At 46.0% G+C, this 20091-nt stretch overlaps 2 protein-coding genes across 2 annotated transcripts in view; one reads left to right on the top strand and one right to left on the bottom strand.

Annotated features, from left to right (window-relative positions):
* Window positions 1-20091, bottom strand: part of SLC36A1 (solute carrier family 36 member 1) — a 222424-nt gene that overhangs the window by 71278 nt on the left and 131055 nt on the right. The gene's annotated exons all lie outside the window — the stretch shown is intronic.
* Window positions 15926-20091, top strand: part of FAT2 (FAT atypical cadherin 2) — a 64974-nt gene continuing 60808 nt past the window's right edge. The window contains exon 1 of the mRNA XM_024247349.3: window positions 15926-19184. Within this exon, the coding sequence (XP_024103117.3) occupies window positions 15926-19184 (3259 nt within the window). The remainder of the gene's footprint in view (window positions 19185-20091) is intronic.

Below are 20091 nucleotides of genomic sequence, written 5' to 3'. Positions count from 1 at the left end.
TCATTTGTCCCAATCCGTGCTCCACACTGACTGGCCATTGACCTTGGACAAGGCACATGGCCTTTCTGACCCTCAGTTTTTTCATTTGTAAAATGGAGATAGATGAAAGGATAGTACCTGCCTTTGTGGGTTGCTGAAAGGCACTGAGACATCCACAGCACAAGCGCTCACTAAGTGCTAGGTGCTATAATCAACGTTACTATTATACTGGGCAGAGACCATATGCAGTGCAGCCAAGGGAGTACCGAATCTGGCACCTGAAGTTTTGTGTTTGAGTCTTGACCGGGCCACTTGCTAGCGGTATGACCTTGGACAAGTCTTTTGAGCCCCCATCTCCTGGCCTTGACTTTTCCATCTATAAAATGGAAATACTCCTTGCTTCCTTCATAGGGTCTTTGAAGGAATTAAATAAGAAAACGGACTAGAATATTGTTCCAAGAACAGAAAAGTGCTGCAGGAAGTAAGCCCCAATGAGCTGGAACCCAGCTAAGCCTGGGAACCCTGTGGAAAGTGGGCTTGCCATTGTCCTCGCGGTTCTGTGTGGGCAGGCCGGGCAGGGGAGGGTAAAGGGAATCATTGAGGTGTCGGTTTTCCACAGCCCTGGTATGCCCTGGCATGGTTCCTGAGCTTCTTGGTTTCTGAGAACTGTCTCCTTCCTGGTTCCTAGGGCAGGAAGGGTCCAAGATCCCATAGCTGTGAAATCCTATGCAATTTGCAGGTAATCCAAATGCTTTTATTATTTTAATGTCTTCTTCTTTTTTAATTAAAGTCTTCTTTGAAGTCCTTTACTAGTGTTTAAAAACACTTTTTTTTTTTTTTTGAGACAGAGCCTCGCTCTGTCACCCAGGCTGGAGTGCAGTGGTGCAATCTCAGCTCACTGCAACCTCTGCCTCCCAGGCTCAAGTGATTCTTGTGCCTCAGTCTCCCAAGTAGCTGGGATTACATGTGTGTGTCATCACAACCAGCTAATTTTTTTACTTTTACTAGAGACGGGGTCTCACCCTGTTGGCCAGGCTGGTCTTGAACTCCTGACCTCAAGTGATCCACCCACCTCGGCTTCCCAAAGTGTTGGGATTACTGGCGCAAGCCACCATGCCTGGCCCCTAAAAAAAGAACTTTTTAATGAAGTATAATATGCATACAGAAAAGTGCACAAATCGTAAGTGTACAGCTCAATGAATTTTCCAGAAACTAACCAGCTCCCCGATTAATAAATAGAATATTACTACTATTCCAGAAACCCTCTTTGTACCCTTTTCAGTCACTCACCACTTCCCTCCCATGTAAGAGTGACACTATCTTAATCTAATCTATAGATTTATTTTGCCTGTTTTTAAACTTTATGAACATGGACTACCACAGTAGGTACTTTTTAATATATGACTTCTTTTGCCCCATATTATGTGAATGAGATTCATCTCTATTGTCACCTAGAACAATAGTTCATTTGCTTTGCTGTATAGTATTCCATTATATGACCATACTGAAATATACTTGTCCATTCTGCTCTTGATAGCCATTTGGTTTGTTTCCAATTTGGGACTGCTATAACTAGTGCTGCTTTGAATAGTCTTGTGATGAATCTTTTGGTGAACATATGTGCACACTTCTGTTGACCTAGGAATGGAAATGCTGGGTCATGAGGTGTGCATATATGAATGGAACTCTCTTATTTTCAGGTTAAGTTCTATTTATTACAAGTAGAACATGGCTCCCCAGGGTTCAGTCTCTGTCTACGAGATAGAAAGTCCTCAGGAAGATGAACAGCTGCCTCTGGGGCTGGAGATGCTGATGAACAGAGGCGTGTGCAGACAGTGATATCTGTAGGCTCAGAGACTTCCAGGTGATAAAGTTAGGCATGAAACTCAGATCTGTTGCTTTCCTTCTCCTGTCTGCTCTTCTGTGTGACTTTAGCAGTAATGTTGTGTCCACTTTGCTTAAGGGCCAGTGTTCCCCCCACCAACAGTCAGCAGACCACCTACAGAGGAAATATGAGTCCCACTTTGAGTACCACAGCAGCCCTCCTGAAACAGGCTTTTTGAGGAAGAGGTTGCGATTTTTAACACAGTGACGTTTGAGAATCACTTCTCTAGCCTGAACACTTTCTAAAGACTGCAGTTTTTTCCTGATGTCCTCCATCCCCTCTCCACCAGGGCATAGGATCAGGCCACATTTGGGATATCAACTTTGAAAGGAGGCACGGTAGAGAGTATGATCCTAAAGAAAGAGATGGTTCCCTTGTTCAGCAGATCTCGAACACCAGTCACACCAAAATCACCCAGGGAATTTGTTAAACATCTATTTCTGAGCCCCACCCCTAAGGATTTTGATTCAGTAGCTCTGGGGTGGGGCTGGGAATATATATATTTTTAACCTTCACCCCCATCCCCTCAGGGAATTCCTAATGGTGGGAATCACCAGTTCAATCCACCGGCCAGCTTTGTAGATGAGAACACAGACAGACCCAGCCGCTCTGTTGAGTTTTGTGTCTGCTGATGGCTGGGTGGAGCAGCTACCTTGGCTAAGAAAAATCTGTGTGTGGACAGAACCCAGGGGGGCTTGAATGTTGAACACAGGGACTTGGCCTGCAGCCCACTGGCAGAGGCTCATTTGCATCTCATTAGTATGCACCTTGGGTTACTCAGGGTGCTCCCAAATCATCTCTGACCTCTCTCGTGCCTTGGCTCTGCAGTCAGGTTCAGCCAGCTCAGCAGCAGGACTGGGTGCCTCAGACAGCAGAAAGCCTGTCTTGCCCCACTGCCAGAGCGCAGCTCCCACCTGCAGCAACCTGCCTGCCTGCCTGGCTTTGTCCTAAGCTGTTCTACTCAGAGGGGAGAGGACAGACAGATGGCCGGGCTGGGCTGGGCTGGGCCAGGCTGGAGGAAATGGGAATGAGAGGGAAGACTGGAAATGAAACCTATGCAGAGAATCTGTGTTTGCTGGCAGGAGAGGATCTGAGGTTATGTGATCCCTGATATGGGGGAGGGTTCATATCATCCTCCCCCTTCACAATTGCTCTTTCTAACCCCTGCGCATGGGGAGCGGGCCAGGGGGACTGTTGGACACACAGGTGATCTGAGTTTTATCCTGGCTTGGCCCATAGTAGCTGTGTGAGCTCAGGAGTTAAATAAGCTCTCTGAGTCTCAGTTATCTCATTTACAAAATGAGGATAATTATAAGGTTGCTGTAAGCTAGCTTAAAAGAGATAATGCCTGCCAAGTGCTCACCACAGGGCCTGGCACCCAATAAATGTTCAATAAATGTCAGCTGTGAGCAGCTGCATGCGCCTTTGCAAGCACTCCGTAGTTCCAAACCTCACCATCTTCAGGGCCTCTAGCGATAGCTCAGCAGAGGGTTAGCTCAGGGAGGTAGGAAAGCAGGGACTAGTCTCCATTCCCAGATGGATGGGTGGAGTCTCTATGAAATGAGGGGATTTGCTCGGGGCTCTCTCACTGGGCCCCCTGCTTGGCCCTCCGATATAATACCAAAGGAATAGGGGCTGAGGTCCCTGGATTGTCATCTTCATCACAGCAGCTACCTCAGGGGAGCTCACATGCAAGGCACTGTGCCCACCGCTTTGTGCCCTTCATCTTAGTTCTGATCCTCATGACACCCTGATGATTATGTTCCCTCGTTTATGTCTGAAGAGACCGAGCCTCTGTCAGGTCCCATGATTTGCTCAAAATCACACACAACCAGCAGTGGGCCGAGGCAGGACTCCAACACAGGTAGCCCCTCTCCAGAGCCTGAGTGTGTGGCCTGACTGTAGCCACCCCACCTCCTGGAGGTGCCTGAGTTAGAGGCAGAACCTGGTTGGGAGTGGCCACGTGAGACTGATGGGCTCACAGAAGGGAACAAGGAGAAGCTTCTGTTTCAGCAGTTAAGAGGAACAGTATTCCTTTTGCTGTTGGCCACAGGGCCTGCTGGATCCTTGGAAGGCCGTTTATTGTGTCTTGGATAGAGACAGGAAGGGGGCCCAGAGTGGTCACCCCAACATGTCAGTGGCAGAACACAAAAGATCGGGAGATGTATGTTTTTATAGAATGTGCAGGACATTTTCTACCAGGTGTTTTCACTGTCAATACTCTTCTGACCACTTCACACCCACCCTCTGGCCCCTCTTCAACTCTGAGGAAGGTCACATCTGTTATTATTTTAATGCTGCTCAACTTGCTGTTTGAGCTTTGCTGCAAATCACTGCAAAGGGAGAAGGAATGTCACAAAGACCCACGTGTGTGTGTGTGTGTGTGTTTGTGTGCGTGTGTGTTAAGGGACCCTCCCACAAGGGGCTCCTGGGTTCCGAGTGAGGGTCCGCACACGTACAGAAAATAATTCCTACATTCTACACATATTTTTTGAGCACCTACTGTAATGGTAAAAACAACTACCCATTATTGACCTTCTGCATGACTGGCGCTGTGCCAAATGCCATCCACGCATGTGTTCATTAAATCCTCCAGGAAGGTAAGTGTTACTAGCCCCATTTCACAAATGGGGAAACTGAGGCTTAGATAGGCTCAGCTTTGCCCCTCAATGCAAGCGGAGGTAGTACTGAGGGCAGGTCTCACTCTGAAACCAGTTTTTCTCCCTGCACTCTCCTCTTGACTAATGCAGAAGACCTTGGCCTTGTGGGTTCCTGAGGAGCCCCCAGGTTGACAGTGGAGCTAGGGTTGGGGGAACAGCATGGCCAGTGTCAAAATGCCAGGATGGGGAGCCAGGGTTCTGGTTCCAATTCTGCCACGAACATGCTATGCAACTTAAAGTGACCCCTTCCTTTCTCTGGGAATAGTTTTCTCATCTTTATTAAACAGAGCTTGGACTCATAGTAGTCTTCAAACTGTGCCCTAGGGAGGCCAGGGATTTCACTGACAAAGGGACAATGCATAGGGAATGGGGCTCTGGGGCTCCTCTCACATCTATCATAGCAGGTCTATTTCGATCTGCTTGACGTAAGAAGGATGATAGTTATAAAATAACAACAGCTAGCATTTATTTAGCAACTACTAGGTGCCAGGCATGTGCTGAATGTTTAACAGGCACCGTCTAGTTCTACTTTCAGAACACTATCTGAGGTGGATTCAGTTAGTATCTTTCTCTCTCTTTTTTTTTTAAAAAAATTGTATTTGCTTATTTATATTTTAAATTGACAAAACTTGTATATATTTATGGTGGGCAACATAATGTATTGATAATGTATGCATTGTGGAATGGCTAAATCAAGCCATTTAACACATCCATTAACTCACATGCCCTTTTAAAATTATTTATTTATTTATTTATTTATTTATTTATTTATTTTTAGAGATAGGATCTTGCTCTGTCACCCAGGCTGGAGTGCAGTGGTGTGATCATTGTTCACTGCAGCCTCAAACTCCTGGGCTCAAGCAATCCTCCCACCTCAGCCTCCTGAGTAGCTAGGATTACAGACGCAAACCACCACACCTGGCTAATTTTTAGATGTTTTGTAGAGATGGGATCTCGATATGTTGCCTAAGCTGGTCTCAAACTTCTGGCTTCAAGCAATCCTCCTGCCTTGGCCTTCCAAAGCTCTGGTATTATAGGCGTGAGCCACCATGCCTGGCCCCTACATGCTTATTTTTTTGTGATGACAACATTTCAAATGTATTCTCTTAGCAATTTTCAAGTACAATATGCAATGCATTTATTAATTACAGTTACCGTGTTGTACAATAGATCTCTTGAACTTATTTGCCTTCCAACCAGAGAGCCCCAGAAGTGGGGCTGGATTTGTTGATCCCTCAGAATTCCTACTTTCCCTCCCTCCTACCCCAAGCCCTGTGTTCCTGGTGTTCCCTCTGCCTTAGGAATTTTTCAACTCCAAATGGAAATTTTGTATTCTTTGACCATCTTCCCAATCCCCTCTCTCACCCCAGCCACTGGTACCCATCATTCCATTCACTGTTTCTATGAGTTTAACCTTTTTAGAGTTCACACAGAAGTGAGTATACGTGGGTTCTAAAAAAGTATTTGCAGTATTCGCCCTTATGTACTTGGCTTATTTCCCTTAACATAATGTCCTCCAGGTTCATATGTGCTGTCACAATTGACAAAATTTACCCACCTTTTAAGGCTGAATGACATTCTCTTGTGTACATAGGCCATATTTTCTTTATTCATTCATCTACTGATGGACATTTAGGGTAATTCCATATCTTGGCTATTGTGAATAATGCAGTAAAGGTAGGCGTGCAGGTATCTCTTTGACATACTGATTTTGTTTCCTTTGGATATATACCCAGTGGTGGGATTGCTGGAGCATATGGTAGTTCTATTTTTTATTTTTTTGGGGAACCTCCATATTGTTTTCCATAATGGCTGTACTAATTTGCATTTCCACTGACAGTGTCTGATGGTTCCCTTTTCCCCACATCCTCTTCAACAGCTGTTGTCTCTTGTCTTTTTGATAATAGTCATCCCAACATAATCTAATTGTGGCTTTAAGTATCTCCCTTTCAAAGGTGAAGAAAAACGTAGGCTCAGAGATCAAGTTATTCAAGGTCACCCCAGTTGGGACTTGAGGTCTGTGTTTGAAAACTCATCCTTTTGCAAAGGATTCCATTGGATCGAAGTGGCAAGAACCACAGGATAGTAAGCAACCCCACAAAACGAGGCCCATTCAGCAGGGACATTCTGGCCTTTGCATTTTATTCCCTTCTCCATCTGAAAGAAGCTTTCTAGTCCTCCTGGAGGTCTATCAGGGCACAACCTTCCTCACCTAGAACCTAGGGGAGGTTCCCCCGTTCCCCTGTTCTGCGTTTAGAGCTTCTAATGAATAAATACCAGGCAGTGTTCTGCTAAGCTGGAGTTGGCTTTGATCTTTTTTTTTTTTTTCACCTTTCCCTTTTCATGGATTTTAATGTTTTTCATCTAACAAACTCAGCCTACCAGAGAGCCCCAGAAGTGGGGCTAGAGTTGTTGACCCCTCAGGATTCCTCCCTTCCCTTCCTGCCACCCCAGGCCCTCCAGTTCTGAGGTTCCCTCTGGCTTAGGGATTTTTCAGCTGCAAATGCAAAGCTCATAGATCCATACAGACAACCCTAAGAGGAAGAGACCCCAGACACTCCTCTTCCTCTCTCTGGGCCTCATTGAGTATCAGGATCTGCAAACTCGAAAACCCACAGCAGCGTTTCCTTGCTGCCATCTCAGGGCCTTTGCATCGCCTGTTCTGTCTGGAACTCTCTTCCTGAAGATAGCTCTCTGGCTCTCTTCCTCACTCTGTTCACTTCCCTGCCCAAATGTCACCTTGTCATATAGGACTTCCCTGACTCCCCTTTAAAAAATAGCATCTCCCCTCTGTGCTCTACCCCTTGCCCCACATGACGTTTCTTTATATCGCTTTTCATCACCTGACACAGTCAATATTTTCTTGTTTATTGTCTCTCTTTGCTACTAGAGTACAATACCCACAAGAGCAGAAACCTCATCTCTCTTGTTCTCTGCTCTAGATGCCTGGCACAGGGCAGGCCCTCGGTGAGTATTAAATGGATGAATGACTTTGGCAGAGGGAGCTCAATAATAAAACACTTTCTTCACATCCCCCACTTTGTTCCTTTTCTTCCCCAAAGCCCAGGCCACTGGAAGCCCTTTTCTTCCTTCAAATATTCATTTCTCCAGGGTCATACTATGACTTTTGAGGGCTCTAAGCATCTTAGTCTTTGTGGGCCCCCTTCTTCCATGAAACAATTATAAATGATAATTATGAAGTCATAAATTAAAAATTATGTTCTACGACAGCATTGGTATAAAGATGCATATATAGTCATGTACCACATCATGACATTTTGGTCAGTGTGGGACTGCATATATGAGAGTGGTCTCATAAAATTATAATACCATACTTTTACTGTACCTTTTCTATGTTTAGATACACAAATACTTACCATTGTGTTACAATCACCTAACGTATTCAGTAGAGTAAGATACTGTACAGGTTTGTATCCTAGGAGCAACGGGCTGTACCACATAGCCTAGGTGTGTAGTAAGCTTCACCATCTAGGTTTGTGTAAGTGCACTCCATGATGTTTGCACAATAACAAACTTGTGAAAACTTCTCAAAAACCATGAATGACTACCTACTCCTAAGGAGAGAAATTATTTCAGTGGCTAAGACTTGACTAGCAGGTACCTAGAATGTCACCATTCTTTCACTTACAGTTTTTATTCTGGTTCAAATAATGACACATTTCTCAGAATGTATTCCCATCGTTAAGTGAGACATACCTGTGTTATTATATATCCAAACTCTTCAACCTAAAAGTTTTTCTTTCTTTGCTATTTAAAATAAACTAAAACATTTATTATTGATTCAATTTTCAAATTTAAAAGGAAATTCTCAATAATTTATTGACTATAGTAACTTTCTACAGTAGTCCTCATTCCTGAAAAGATGTTTAAAAACCTAAAAACCTGTAGTATAACTTAATTGATTTAAACTAGGGGTGAGTGAAAAGCTGTTTTTAAATGTTCTCCTGGTAATTCTAATACGCACTAATAGTTGAGGCCACTGTTCCGGATAATATATCCCAGTTTGCTCCCTCAGATCATTCCCATCCTCCTCTAAGACATAATTTGAGGACATATTCATTCCAAAAGCTAACCATTTTAAAAATACCCCCTTGTTCCTACACCATACTGCTAAGTATACATGAATTTTAGCTTTTTCCCTTCCATATCTTTCTAGCCCACATATTAAGATCTCAATTTTTCTTAAGAGATTCTCCCTTTTCATTCTGCTTTAATAGTATGTGTAGTCCTGGGTCCTGGGTGTTCCCACTCTGCCTTATAGATGAGTGGACCCAGCATTCTTCTCTGAAGCTCATGAATCCTGTGGTTCCTATGCCATGCTCTTTAGAGCTGGGCTGTCCAATGTGGTAGACACAAGTCACATGTGTCTTTTAAAATTTAAATTAATTAAAATAAGATGAAATGAAAAACTCAACCCTCAATTGTACTAGCCGCATTTCAAGTGCCCAATAGCCAGCCATGCGTGGCTCGTGGCTCCCACCCTGGAGAGCACAGAGACAGAACACTTCATCACTGCAGAAAATGCTGCTGGAAAGCGCAGCTCTAGAGTGAGCTCCAGCTACTCCAGGCCTCTGTGATGTCTCTCTTCTTAGAATGTGGATTCTTATTCTGTGCCAGTGCTTGCATCCATCACCTACTAGATGAGTGAACCTGGGCACAGTCTTCAAATTGTCCAAGCCTCAATTTCACAGTTACAGATTCAGAGTAATGAATGTCATAGTACAGATGATGATGGTACATCACTAACTGGTACTGAGTGTGTTCCAGTGTTAGGTATTTGCCGTACTTTAAGTCATTCGGCCTTCTCAACAACTCCATGAGGTAAGTACCATTATCTTCTCCCTTTGGCTGAAATCAGCAAGGTTAAATAACTACCCAGGGCCACACAGTTGATAAACTGAGAGCTGGGATTTGAAACCAGGTCTGTCTGATTCCAGAGCCCGCTTTCTTAACTTTTAATTCTGTCAAGTACTGCATGCTCTACCCAAAGACCAAGTGAGATAACACATGCAAATGCTTACTTGAAAATGTATAGATTATCATACAGATGTAAGACAGAATAATTTTTGTCATCAATAATAAAAAGAATACTAATAAATAGTGGGACCTCATGTCCCAGCTCTCTTTCATCCATGTCCTAGATGAGGATTTCCTTTTTAGTCATTTCTAATTCCAGACTAGAACAGGCCTGACTTTTACAGTCAACCCCCCTAAGATGGCCTCTCTGCCAGCTGATACTTCAGACTGCCATTTACTGAGTCATTATTGGTTCTAATAAGGTGTTACTCTGCATCTTTCCTCTCTGTGCTTTCACCTGTCTATCTGTTTTCCCTGCAGTCCTGGAAAGTAGGTAGGAGTAGCTATTATTATCTCCATTTTACTGACAGGCAAATTGAGGCCCAGGAGAGATTCTGTGGCATTCTCAAGTCACAGGATCCATCAATGGCTCAAGCCACTGGCTCCTCTCCTGGCCACATCCGGTTATTTGTTTTGTTATATGAGAATATGACAGTGGCTGCCTACAAACTAACAAATGACTCACATGTTAATCCAAGTTTCTTGGAAGTAAATTAAGTCTGTCTACCCTCGGTGAATTCCAGTTGTCTTAAACCAATAGAGCTGGTGTTCAAGCCCTATCCACACCAGAGTGGGAGACTTGAATGCGAAAATCCCTTTTTTAGTCTAATGTCAGATTTCTCATCCCAATGATGTAGCCCTGTCCTGGTTCTGCTGCTTCTCAAAAACCATCAATGACTTCCTACTACTAAGAAGAGAAATTATTTCGGTGGCTAAGACTTGACTAGCAGGTACCTAGAATGTCACCATTCTTTCATTTACAGTTTTTATTCTGGTTCAAAGCACAGTCCCTCTTTATTTATCTCATCTCTTTAAGGTTTTTCATAAACAGAATATGTTTAGGATTCTTTCTTGAGAGCCACAAGAGCCAGTCTTAGCACTGAACACCCGGGGCAGAGGGGTAGGACAAGTAGAGGGGTTTGGAATCACCCATCCATTACAGCCCTTCCCTCTATATGCACACACATTCTTTACAGATGAGAAAAAAGGTCCACAGGGCTTAGGTGACTTACTTGACCAAGAACAGACAGAGAATGAGTGACTTTAGGTCTCAGCCTCCCAGAACCCAGGTCAGGGATCAGCTTATTACACTGACTCTCAAACAAGCGTCAGCAGATGTATAACCCTGATCCACAGCCAGAGGAAATCCCTTCGCTGCCTTTGTGGGGCTCGTTTAGGGTCTGATAGAGACCATAGGCATGCACAGGCCAAAGAACCATGCCTGTATGAGTTGGAAGGGACTTCAGAATGCTTCTTATCTCCCCCAAGGACAAATATCCTCCTACAGTAGAATATGCTCCTCAGGTGGCCACCCAGATTCTGCTTGGATTCCCCCAGTGACGAGGAGCCCTCCACATTCAAACTTTTATCAGTGAGTTGGATAAAGACATGAATATTACAACCATCAGGTTTCTGAATGTCGGAATCAAGATCCTGAGAAGCTGGAGAAGAGAGCTGAAACACAGGGTGAACTGAATCACAGCCTCTTTAAAGCCCTACAGCACTAAGTTGCAGAAAATCAGCCTGCACAAGCATAGATCAGGGATGACGGAATAATTTATCTGAAAGTGTTTTTTGTTTTGTTTTGTTTTGAGATGGAGTCCTGCTCTGTTGCCAGGCTGGTGTGCAGTGGCTCGATCTCGGCTCACTGCAACCTCCAACTCCCTGGTTCAAGCGATTCTCCTGCCTCAGCCTCCCAAGTAGCTAGGATTATAGGCACATGCCACCACACCCAGCTAATTTTTGTATTTTTAGTAGAGATGGAGTTTCACCATGTTAGCCAGGATGGTCTTGATCTCCTGACCTTGTGATCTGCCCCACTTGGCCTCCCAAAGTCCTGAGATCACAGGCATGAGCCACTGCGCCTGGCTTGAAAGTTTTTATTATCCACAAACTCAACAGTTAATAGCATAAGCCAGGTGCTAAAAAGTAGTGTTACTGGGTAATATTTGTTGAAAACTATATCACGTATTGTGCTCAGCACTTATGTGCATTAACTAACTTTCATTCTCGAAACGATCTGAGGAAGTAGGGAAACTAAGGATCAGAGAAGGCAAGCCATTTGCCCAAGGTCACACAGCCAGAGCCTGTGTGTTGTTAGCCACCTTCTCCTGCCTTCCACATCTTTGAAATGGGCCTGGGAGTTACATGGAGGCAGAGTTGGTTCATACATATATCCTAAAAGGGTCCATTCATGGCCAGGTAGACACGGAACTAATGTACCCACACAATTATTCAAAAAATTGACTACTGAGTATGCATGTGTGCCCTCTTGTAAATGTGCACATTCACTCAGATGCAGGTCTCTTTCTGGGCCTAAGGAGCCAAGGAGCATGAGGCCCCACCCCAGACAAGCGCCTGCTCGCAGCTTCCCGGAACAATCTGTGGCTAGGCCAGCAAGCTTAGACTCGACCAGAGACCAGTGGCTTCCTGCTGTGTTGGGGCACAGGCTGGACCTTCTCCAGAGGCTTCAGCGGACCCCACCCTCAACCCAGCCCAGGCTTTGATTCTGCCTTCGCATTAAAATCTAATAACGAATATGTCTTGAGTTTTGTCTACATACCAGGCACTGTGCTGAGTACATTAACGTGCATGATCTTATGTAGTCTCCATAAAACCCTATGAATATGAATGCAGTACTCTTAATAGCCCTCTCTCACAGATGAAAAAGCTGAGGTTCAGGGATATTGAGTAACTTAGGTTGAACAGGTGCAAGTGGTAGAGCTGTGATTTGAAATCAAACAGATTCATAAGTGACCACAGCTCTTTCCAGAAGCACAGTCAGGAGGAAAGAACCTGGCTCTAATTCTCACCGTGTGACTTTGGGCAAGTCTCTTTTTTTCTTTGGGACTTTATTTTCCAGCTTCCAAAAGGAAGGAATGATCATGAGAGGCTCTTTCAGCGTTCATTCTGTCATTGTGTTTCCTAAGTCTAGATTCTTCCATTTTTCAACTAGTATTGATTGAGCCTGGTTCTATACCAGGCACTGTTCTAGGCACTAGGGAATTCATCTGTGAATAAGATACACAGAGCTCCTCTCTTCATGGAGTCCATGAAGATAGTCATTAAACCAATAAACAAGAAAATATTGGATAGTGATATATGTCATGAAGAAAATAGGGCAAAGTGATAAAGAGGGGAATTGACAGGAAGCCTACTCCAAACAGGGGCTCAGGAGGTGACATTTAAGCTGAAAACTGAATGACAAGAAGGAACTATTCATGTGAGAATCTTAAGGGAGGCAGTAAGTGCAAAAGCCCTGAGGCAGGTCCGGGTTTTGTGTGGCTGCAGCTTGTGAACTGTAGAAGTAGCATGGGCCCAGGTGGTGCAGAGCCTTCTAGGCCAGGGCAAGGAGTTTCTATTTTAATCTAAGTGCTATGGGAAGCCACTGGAAAATGTTAAGCAGGTAAGTCGTATGAACTGATGTATGTTTACACAAGATATTTTAAAATAGTGGTATCTGGGTGTCGTGAACTAGGAAGGTAGTACAAGGAGCCCAACATGCCTCTGTGCCCTGCAAGCTTGTTCACTCATCTAAACCCGGGGCCGGGAAACAGCTGTGCAGACACTGTTCCCTCCCTCAGCAAACTACTCCCCAGGTGTGCAGGTCCTACAGCCTAGGCAGGCCATGGGCACCAAGGCACCATCCAAGGGTGCATTCTCTCTGCATTTTATCCTTCTCCAGGGAGACCCCTCCCCTTCCCCTTCCCTACAGCTCATCTTAATGGCGCCTGCGCTGCAAGGCGCCGGTGCAGCCATCGAGCAGAGTATCTTGCTGGGGCCTGCCCAACACGGGTGCTGACCTGGTGAACAGGAAGCTCTCCACACAGCAGGGCAGGCAGGGCTGGGAGGCTGCGTGCACCCTGGGCTCACAGAGCTGTGGAGCCAGTGGACCTGGGACTGGGGTGAGGACTCACTTTCCCTTGGGGTTTCAACTTCAAAAGCAAGGCCATCCTGCAGGGGTTGGGGCCGAATGACTCAGGGGTCCCCTTCTGCTTGTGGGGGCTGGGTCAGGGGTAGGGTGAGTGTGGCTTTTGCCTGGGGCTGGCCCCACTATGGGCTGCAGCTCTAACATGGAGGGACAGTAGCGGGCAGGCAGGGTGGGAAATGTACAGCAGCTCTTTCTGCCACTAGCTTTCAGACCTCGAATGAAGAATCTGCCTCCTTCCTGCTCTCTTTTCTGAGGTGCCTGAGCTTAGGGCACCACCAACAGAATCTCAAGAATTGGGAGGCAGGTGGTAGGGAAGCTCGAAGGGTGGGACATATTGAAATTATTTTCTGTCACAGGCCTTCAGACCCCGATTTAGGCAGACTTTTCTATTCCTGCCTCTTATCTCGGGATGCTGTCAGCACGATCTTGGGGAACCCTGTGCCCAGTTCACACAGGACTCTGGCAAGACATGGCTCCAAGCCTCTCCTTCCCCCTTTGCCTTGGAGGTTTAACTCTTCCTTGGCTTTGAAGAGCAAGGCAACTGGAAAATCAGGTCTGGCCAGTTTCATCCAAGAATGCTCCAGCACATCTGGCTGGCAGCCACGAAGCTCCTAGGAATCAAGGCTCCCAGGGGAAAGCCAGGCATCAGCCTGGTGCACCAGCCCTACACATCGCCCTGCAAAACCCTGCCCCGCTCCTCCTGCCCCTTGCTCCATCCTTGGCCCTGGTGAGTCTCACATTTTCACCCAGGCTGGAGTTCAGGGATGGGCTCTGTGGGAAACAGCAAGGGTCTAAGAGAGGCGAAGCATTTATTCATGATTAGTTCAACAAGAACTAACTCCCAGGGACTAGTTCTTACCCGGCCACACACTGTGTGACTTGGAGCTTGACTGATCTCGACTTTGGGGCTCTATTTCCCCATCTGTACTCATCTATGATGAAAAGCAGGGACAGAACCCCATCATCTCTAATGTCCATTTCAACTCAGACATTCCAGGAGCCTGGGAGTTTTCATGTTCCAGGTTACAAGATGAGTCAGAGACATGCCCTGTCTATAAGGGACATGTGGTGAAACAGGTATACATAGGACTGGGGCAGGGAGGCAACCCTGGTCTGTGCAAGGAGCTCCCACTAGCTATAAGGCCCTGGGCAGCTCCCTTCCTTTTATGAACCTTAGTTTCCTATTATCAATAATGGCTGATATTAAATTAGAACCGACAATAAACTAGGTACTCTGATAAGTCATTTACCTTTATTATTTCACTGAATTTTCACAACAATCCTATGAGATTGATGATTTTCTTATCCTTATTCTACAGAAGGTGAAATGAAGGCTCATGAGGTTAAATAACTTGCTCTAAAAGTCACCTAACTAGCAAATGACAGAGGCAGGGCTGAGAGCCAGGCAGCCCGATGCCAGGCCTGGGATCTTGGTCACTTTGCTTTCCTGCAGCCTCTGCATGTGCGGAAACAGCTCAGTTTGGCTAGAGCTCAGCCCTAGTGGAAAGGCCTTGTAGGAAGGAGAGAGAGAACAGTAGTTTAGAACCAGATGGCTAAACTTGGTTCCTGGCTAAGAGTTGGGACTATCTCGCCATCACCCAAGGAGTCACAGAAAGTTTTTGGGAAAAAAGAGTAAGAGTTCAGGACTGTGTTCTAGCTGCTGAGTGCCTTTGAGAGAGCATTTTGAACTAGTCTGCTATTCTTCAGCCACGGGGTTTCTCAACCATAGCACTATTGACATTGGGGCTGCATAATTCTGTTGCAGGGCTGATATGGTTTGGCTGTGTTCCCACCCAAATCTCATCTTGAATTGTGGCTCCCATAATCCCCCAGTATCATGGGAGGGATCCAGTGGGAGGTAATTGAATCATGGGGGTGTGTTTTTCCCGTGCTGTTCTCGTGATAGTGAATAAGTCTCACGAGATCTGATGGTTTTATAAAGGGGAGTTCCCCTGCCTACGCTCTCTTGCCTGCTGCCAAGTAAGATATGCCTTTGCTTTTCCTTTGCCTTCTGCCATGATTGTGGGGCCTCCCCAGTCATGTGGAACGGTGAGTCCATTAAACTTCATTCCTTTATAAATTACCCAGTCTCAGGTATGTCTTTATTCTCAGTGTGAGAACTGACTCATACAAAGGCACTGTCCTATGCATTGTAGGTTGTTTAGCAGTATCCCCAGCCTCTACCTGCCAGATGCCATTAGCACCACCACCCTCAAGTTGGGACAGCCAAAAGTATCTTCAGACATTGCCAAGTGTCCCTTGAGGGTCAAAATCACCTCCAGTTAAGAACCACAGCAGTAGAAAACTTTTTTTTTTCCCCTAACTTGCGCCCTGTCTTTTATTTTCTGCCCAGAGTTTTGGGAGTTTTCCACCATGACTATTGCCCTGCTGGGTTTTGCCATATTCTTGCTCCATTGTGCGACCTGTGAGAAGCCTCTAGAAGGGATTCTCTCCTCCTCTGCTTGGCACTTCACACACTCCCATTACAATGCCACCATCTATGAAAATTCTTCTCCCAAGACCTATGTGGAGAGCTTCGAGAAAATGGGCATCTACCTCGCGGAGCCACAGTGGGCAGTGAGGTACCGGATCATCTCTGGGGATGTGGCCAATGTATTTAAAACTGAGGAGTATGTGGTGGGCAACTTCTGCTTCCTAAGAATAAGGACAAAGAGCAGCAACACAGCTCTTCTGAACAGAGAGGTGCGAGACAGCTACACCCTCATCATCCAAGCCACAGAGAAGACCTTGGAGTTGGAAGCTTTGACCCGCGTGGTGGTCCACATCCTGGACCAGAATGACCTGAAGCCTCTCTTCTCTCCACCTTCATACAGAGTCACCATCTCTGAGGACATGCCCCTGAAGAGCCCCATCTGCAAGGTGACTGCCACAGATGCTGATCTAGGCCAGAATGCTGAGTTCTATTATGCCTTTAACACAAGGTCAGAGATATTTGCCATCCATCCCACCAGCGGCGTGGTCACTGTGGCTGGGAAGCTTAACGTCACCTGGCGAGGGAAGCATGAGCTCCAGGTACTAGCTGTGGACCGCATGCGGAAAATCTCTGAGGGCAATGGGTTTGGCAGCCTGGCTGCACTTGTGATTCATGTGGAGCCTGCCCTCAGGAAGCCCCCAGCCATTGCTTCGGTGGTGGTGACTCCACCAGACAGTAATGATGGTACCACCTATGCCACTGTACTGGTTGATGCAAATAGCTCAGGAGCTGAAGTGGAGTCAGTGGAAGTTGTTGGTGGTGACCCTGGAAAGCACTTCAAAGCCATCAAGTCTTATGCCCGGAGTAATGAGTTCAGTTTGGTGTCTGTCAAAGACATCAACTGGATGGAGTACCTTCATGGATTCAACCTCAGCCTCCAGGCCAGGAGTGGGAGTGGCCCTTATTTTTATTCCCAAATCAGGGGCTTTCACCTACCACCTTCCAAATTGTCTTCCCTCAAATTTGAGAAGGCTGTTTACAGAGTGCAGCTTAGTGAGTTTTCCCCTCCTGGCAGCCGCGTGGTGATGGTGAGAGTCACCCCAGCCTTCCCCAACCTGCAGTATGTTCTAAAGCCGTCTTCAGAGAATGTAGGATTTAAACTTAATGCTCGAACTGGGTTGATCACTACCACAAAGCTCATGGACTTCCACGACAGAGCTCACTATCAGCTACACATCAGAACCTCACCGGGCCACGCCTCCACCATGGTGGTCATTGACATTGTGGACTGCAACAACCATGCCCCCCTCTTCAACAGGTCTTCCTATGATGGCACCTTGGATGAGAACATCCCTCCAGGCACCAGTGTTTTGGCTGTGACTGCCACTGACCGGGATCATGGGGAAAATGGATATGTCACCTATTCCATTGCTGGACCAAAAGCTTTGCCATTTTCTATTGACCCTTACCTGGGGATCATCTCCACCTCCAAACCCATGGACTATGAACTCATGAAAAGAATTTATACCTTCCGGGTAAGAGCATCAGACTGGGGATCCCCTTTTCGCCGGGAGAAGGAAGTGTCCATTTTTCTTCAGCTCAGGAACTTGAATGACAACCAGCCTATGTTTGAAGAAGTCAACTGTACGGGGTCTATCCACCAAGACTGGCCAGTAGGGAAATCGATAATGACTATGTCAGCCATAGATGTGGATGAGCTTCAGAACCTAAAATACGAGATTGTATCAGGCAATGAACTAGAGTATTTTGATCTAAATCATTTCTCTGGAGTGATATCCCTCAAACGCCCTTTTATCAATCTTACTGCTGGTCAACCCACCAGTTATTCCCTGAAAATTACAGCCTCAGATGGCAAAAACTATGCCTCACCCACAACTTTGAATATTACCGTAGTGAAGGACTCTCATTTTGAAGTTCCTGTAACATGTGATAAAACAGGGGTATTGACACAATTCACAAAGACTATCCTCCACTCTATTGGGCTTCAGAACCAGGAGTCCAGTGATGAGGAATTCACTTCTTTAAGCACATATCAGATTAATCATTACACCCCACAGTTTGAGGACCACTTCCCCCAGTCCATTGATGTCCTTGAGAGTGTCCCTATCAACACCCCCTTGGCCCGCCTAGCAGCCACTGACCCTGATGCTGGTTTTAATGGCAAACTGGTCTATGTGATTGCAGATGGCAATGAGGAGGGCTGCTTTGACATAGAGCTGGAGACAGGGCTGCTCACTGTAGCTGCTCCCTTGGACTATGAAACCAACAATTTCTACATCCTCAATGTAACAGTATATGACCTGGGCACACCCCAGAAGTCCTCCTGGAAGCTGCTGACAGTGAATGTGAAAGACTGGAATGACAACGCACCCAGATTTCCTCCTGGTGGGTACCAGTTAACCATCTCAGAGGACACAGAAGTTGGAACCACAATTGCAGAGCTGACGACCAAAGATGCTGACTCAGAAGACAATGGCAGGGTTCGCTACAGCCTGCTAAGTCCCACAGAGAAGTTCTCCCTCCACCCTCTCACTGGGGAACTGGTTGTTACAGGACACCTGGACCGCGAATCAGACCCTCGGTACATACTCAAGGTGGAGGCCAGGGATCAGCCCAGCAAGGGCCACCAGCTCTTCTCTGTCACTGACCTGATAATCACGTTGGAGGATGTCAACGACAACTCTCCCCAGTGCATCACAGAACGCAACAGGCTGAAAGTCCCAGAGGACCTGCCCCCCGGGACTGTCTTGACATTTCTGGATGCCTCTGATCCTGACCTGGGCCCTGCAGGTGAAGTGCGGTATGTTCTGATGGATGGCGCCCATGGGACCTTCCGGGTGGACCTGATGACAGGGGCGCTTATTCTGGAGAAAGAGCTGGACTTTGAGAGGCGAGCTGGGTACAATCTGAGCCTGTGGGCCAGTGATAGTGGGAGGCCCCTAGCCCGAAGGACTCTCTGCCATGTGGAGGTGATCGTCCTGGATGTGAATGAGAATCTCCACCCTCCCCACTTTGCCTCCTTCGTGCACCAGGGCCAGGTGCAGGAGAACAGCCCCTCGGGAACTCAGGTGATTGTAGTGGCTGCCCAGGACGATGACAGTGGCTTGGATGGGGAGCTCCAGTACTTCCTGCACGCTGGCACTGGACTCGCAGCCTTCAGCATCAACCAAGACACAGGTACTGGGGGTGGGGTAGGATGGGGTGCCAGGGCCTGGGGTAGATGGGCTGAAGGAAAAAGAAGTCAGCCTGCAGGCTGAAATGAAAGGCAATAAATAGGGATTCTTTTTCCTGTGTATTTTATTTTTAATTTGTTTTTACTGGGAATATATGTCTATATATGTGCATATACACATACACATATATGTACATGTAGTACATATTCTGTTTATAAAAGTAATAAATCTGATTATAAATTTTTTATATAAAATTTAAAAATGAATGCTCCCCCATGTTCCATCACCCCAGATATAATCTTTATTAACAATTTGGTCTACAATCTTCTAAAGTTTCTTTGCATCTTATATATCATATATTGTTCATTTTATTATTATGAAAATACAGTATAATAGACACTATTCTAAAATTTACTTTTTTCATGTCATATAACATCCAGACATTTTATTTGTCAGTTCATTTGTTTTAATTGGCCACATATTATTATACCATATAGGTGTAATATTCTTATTTATATACTTTTACTTATATGCTTGAGTCTCTACAAAAAAAAATTCTTTTCTTTTTTTGAGATGGAGTCTTGCTCTGTCACCCAGGCTGGAGTGAAGTGGTTCGATCTCGGCTCATTGCAACCTCCGTCCCCCGAGTTCAAGCAATTCTCCTGCCTTAGGCTCCCGAAAGTAGCTGGAATTACAGGCACCCACCACCATGCCCGGCTAACTTTTGTATTTTTAGTAGAGACAGGTTTTTGCCATGTTGGCCAGGCTGGTCTCAACCTCCTGACCTCAGGTGATCCACCCGTCTTGGCCTCCCAAAGTGCTAGGACTACAGGCATGAGCCACCATGCCCGGCCAAAAAATTCTTAAAAATGCAGTTTCTAGGTCAGAGGATAATGTGCATCTTCTGTGTT

The sequence above is a fragment of the Pongo abelii genome, chromosome 4 (assembly GCF_028885655.2).
Source record: "Pongo abelii isolate AG06213 chromosome 4, NHGRI_mPonAbe1-v2.0_pri, whole genome shotgun sequence".
Lineage (NCBI taxonomy): Eukaryota > Metazoa > Chordata > Mammalia > Primates > Hominidae > Pongo > Pongo abelii.
The sequence above is the reverse complement of the archived record's forward strand: the minus strand, read 5'-3'. Positions and strand labels throughout refer to the sequence as shown.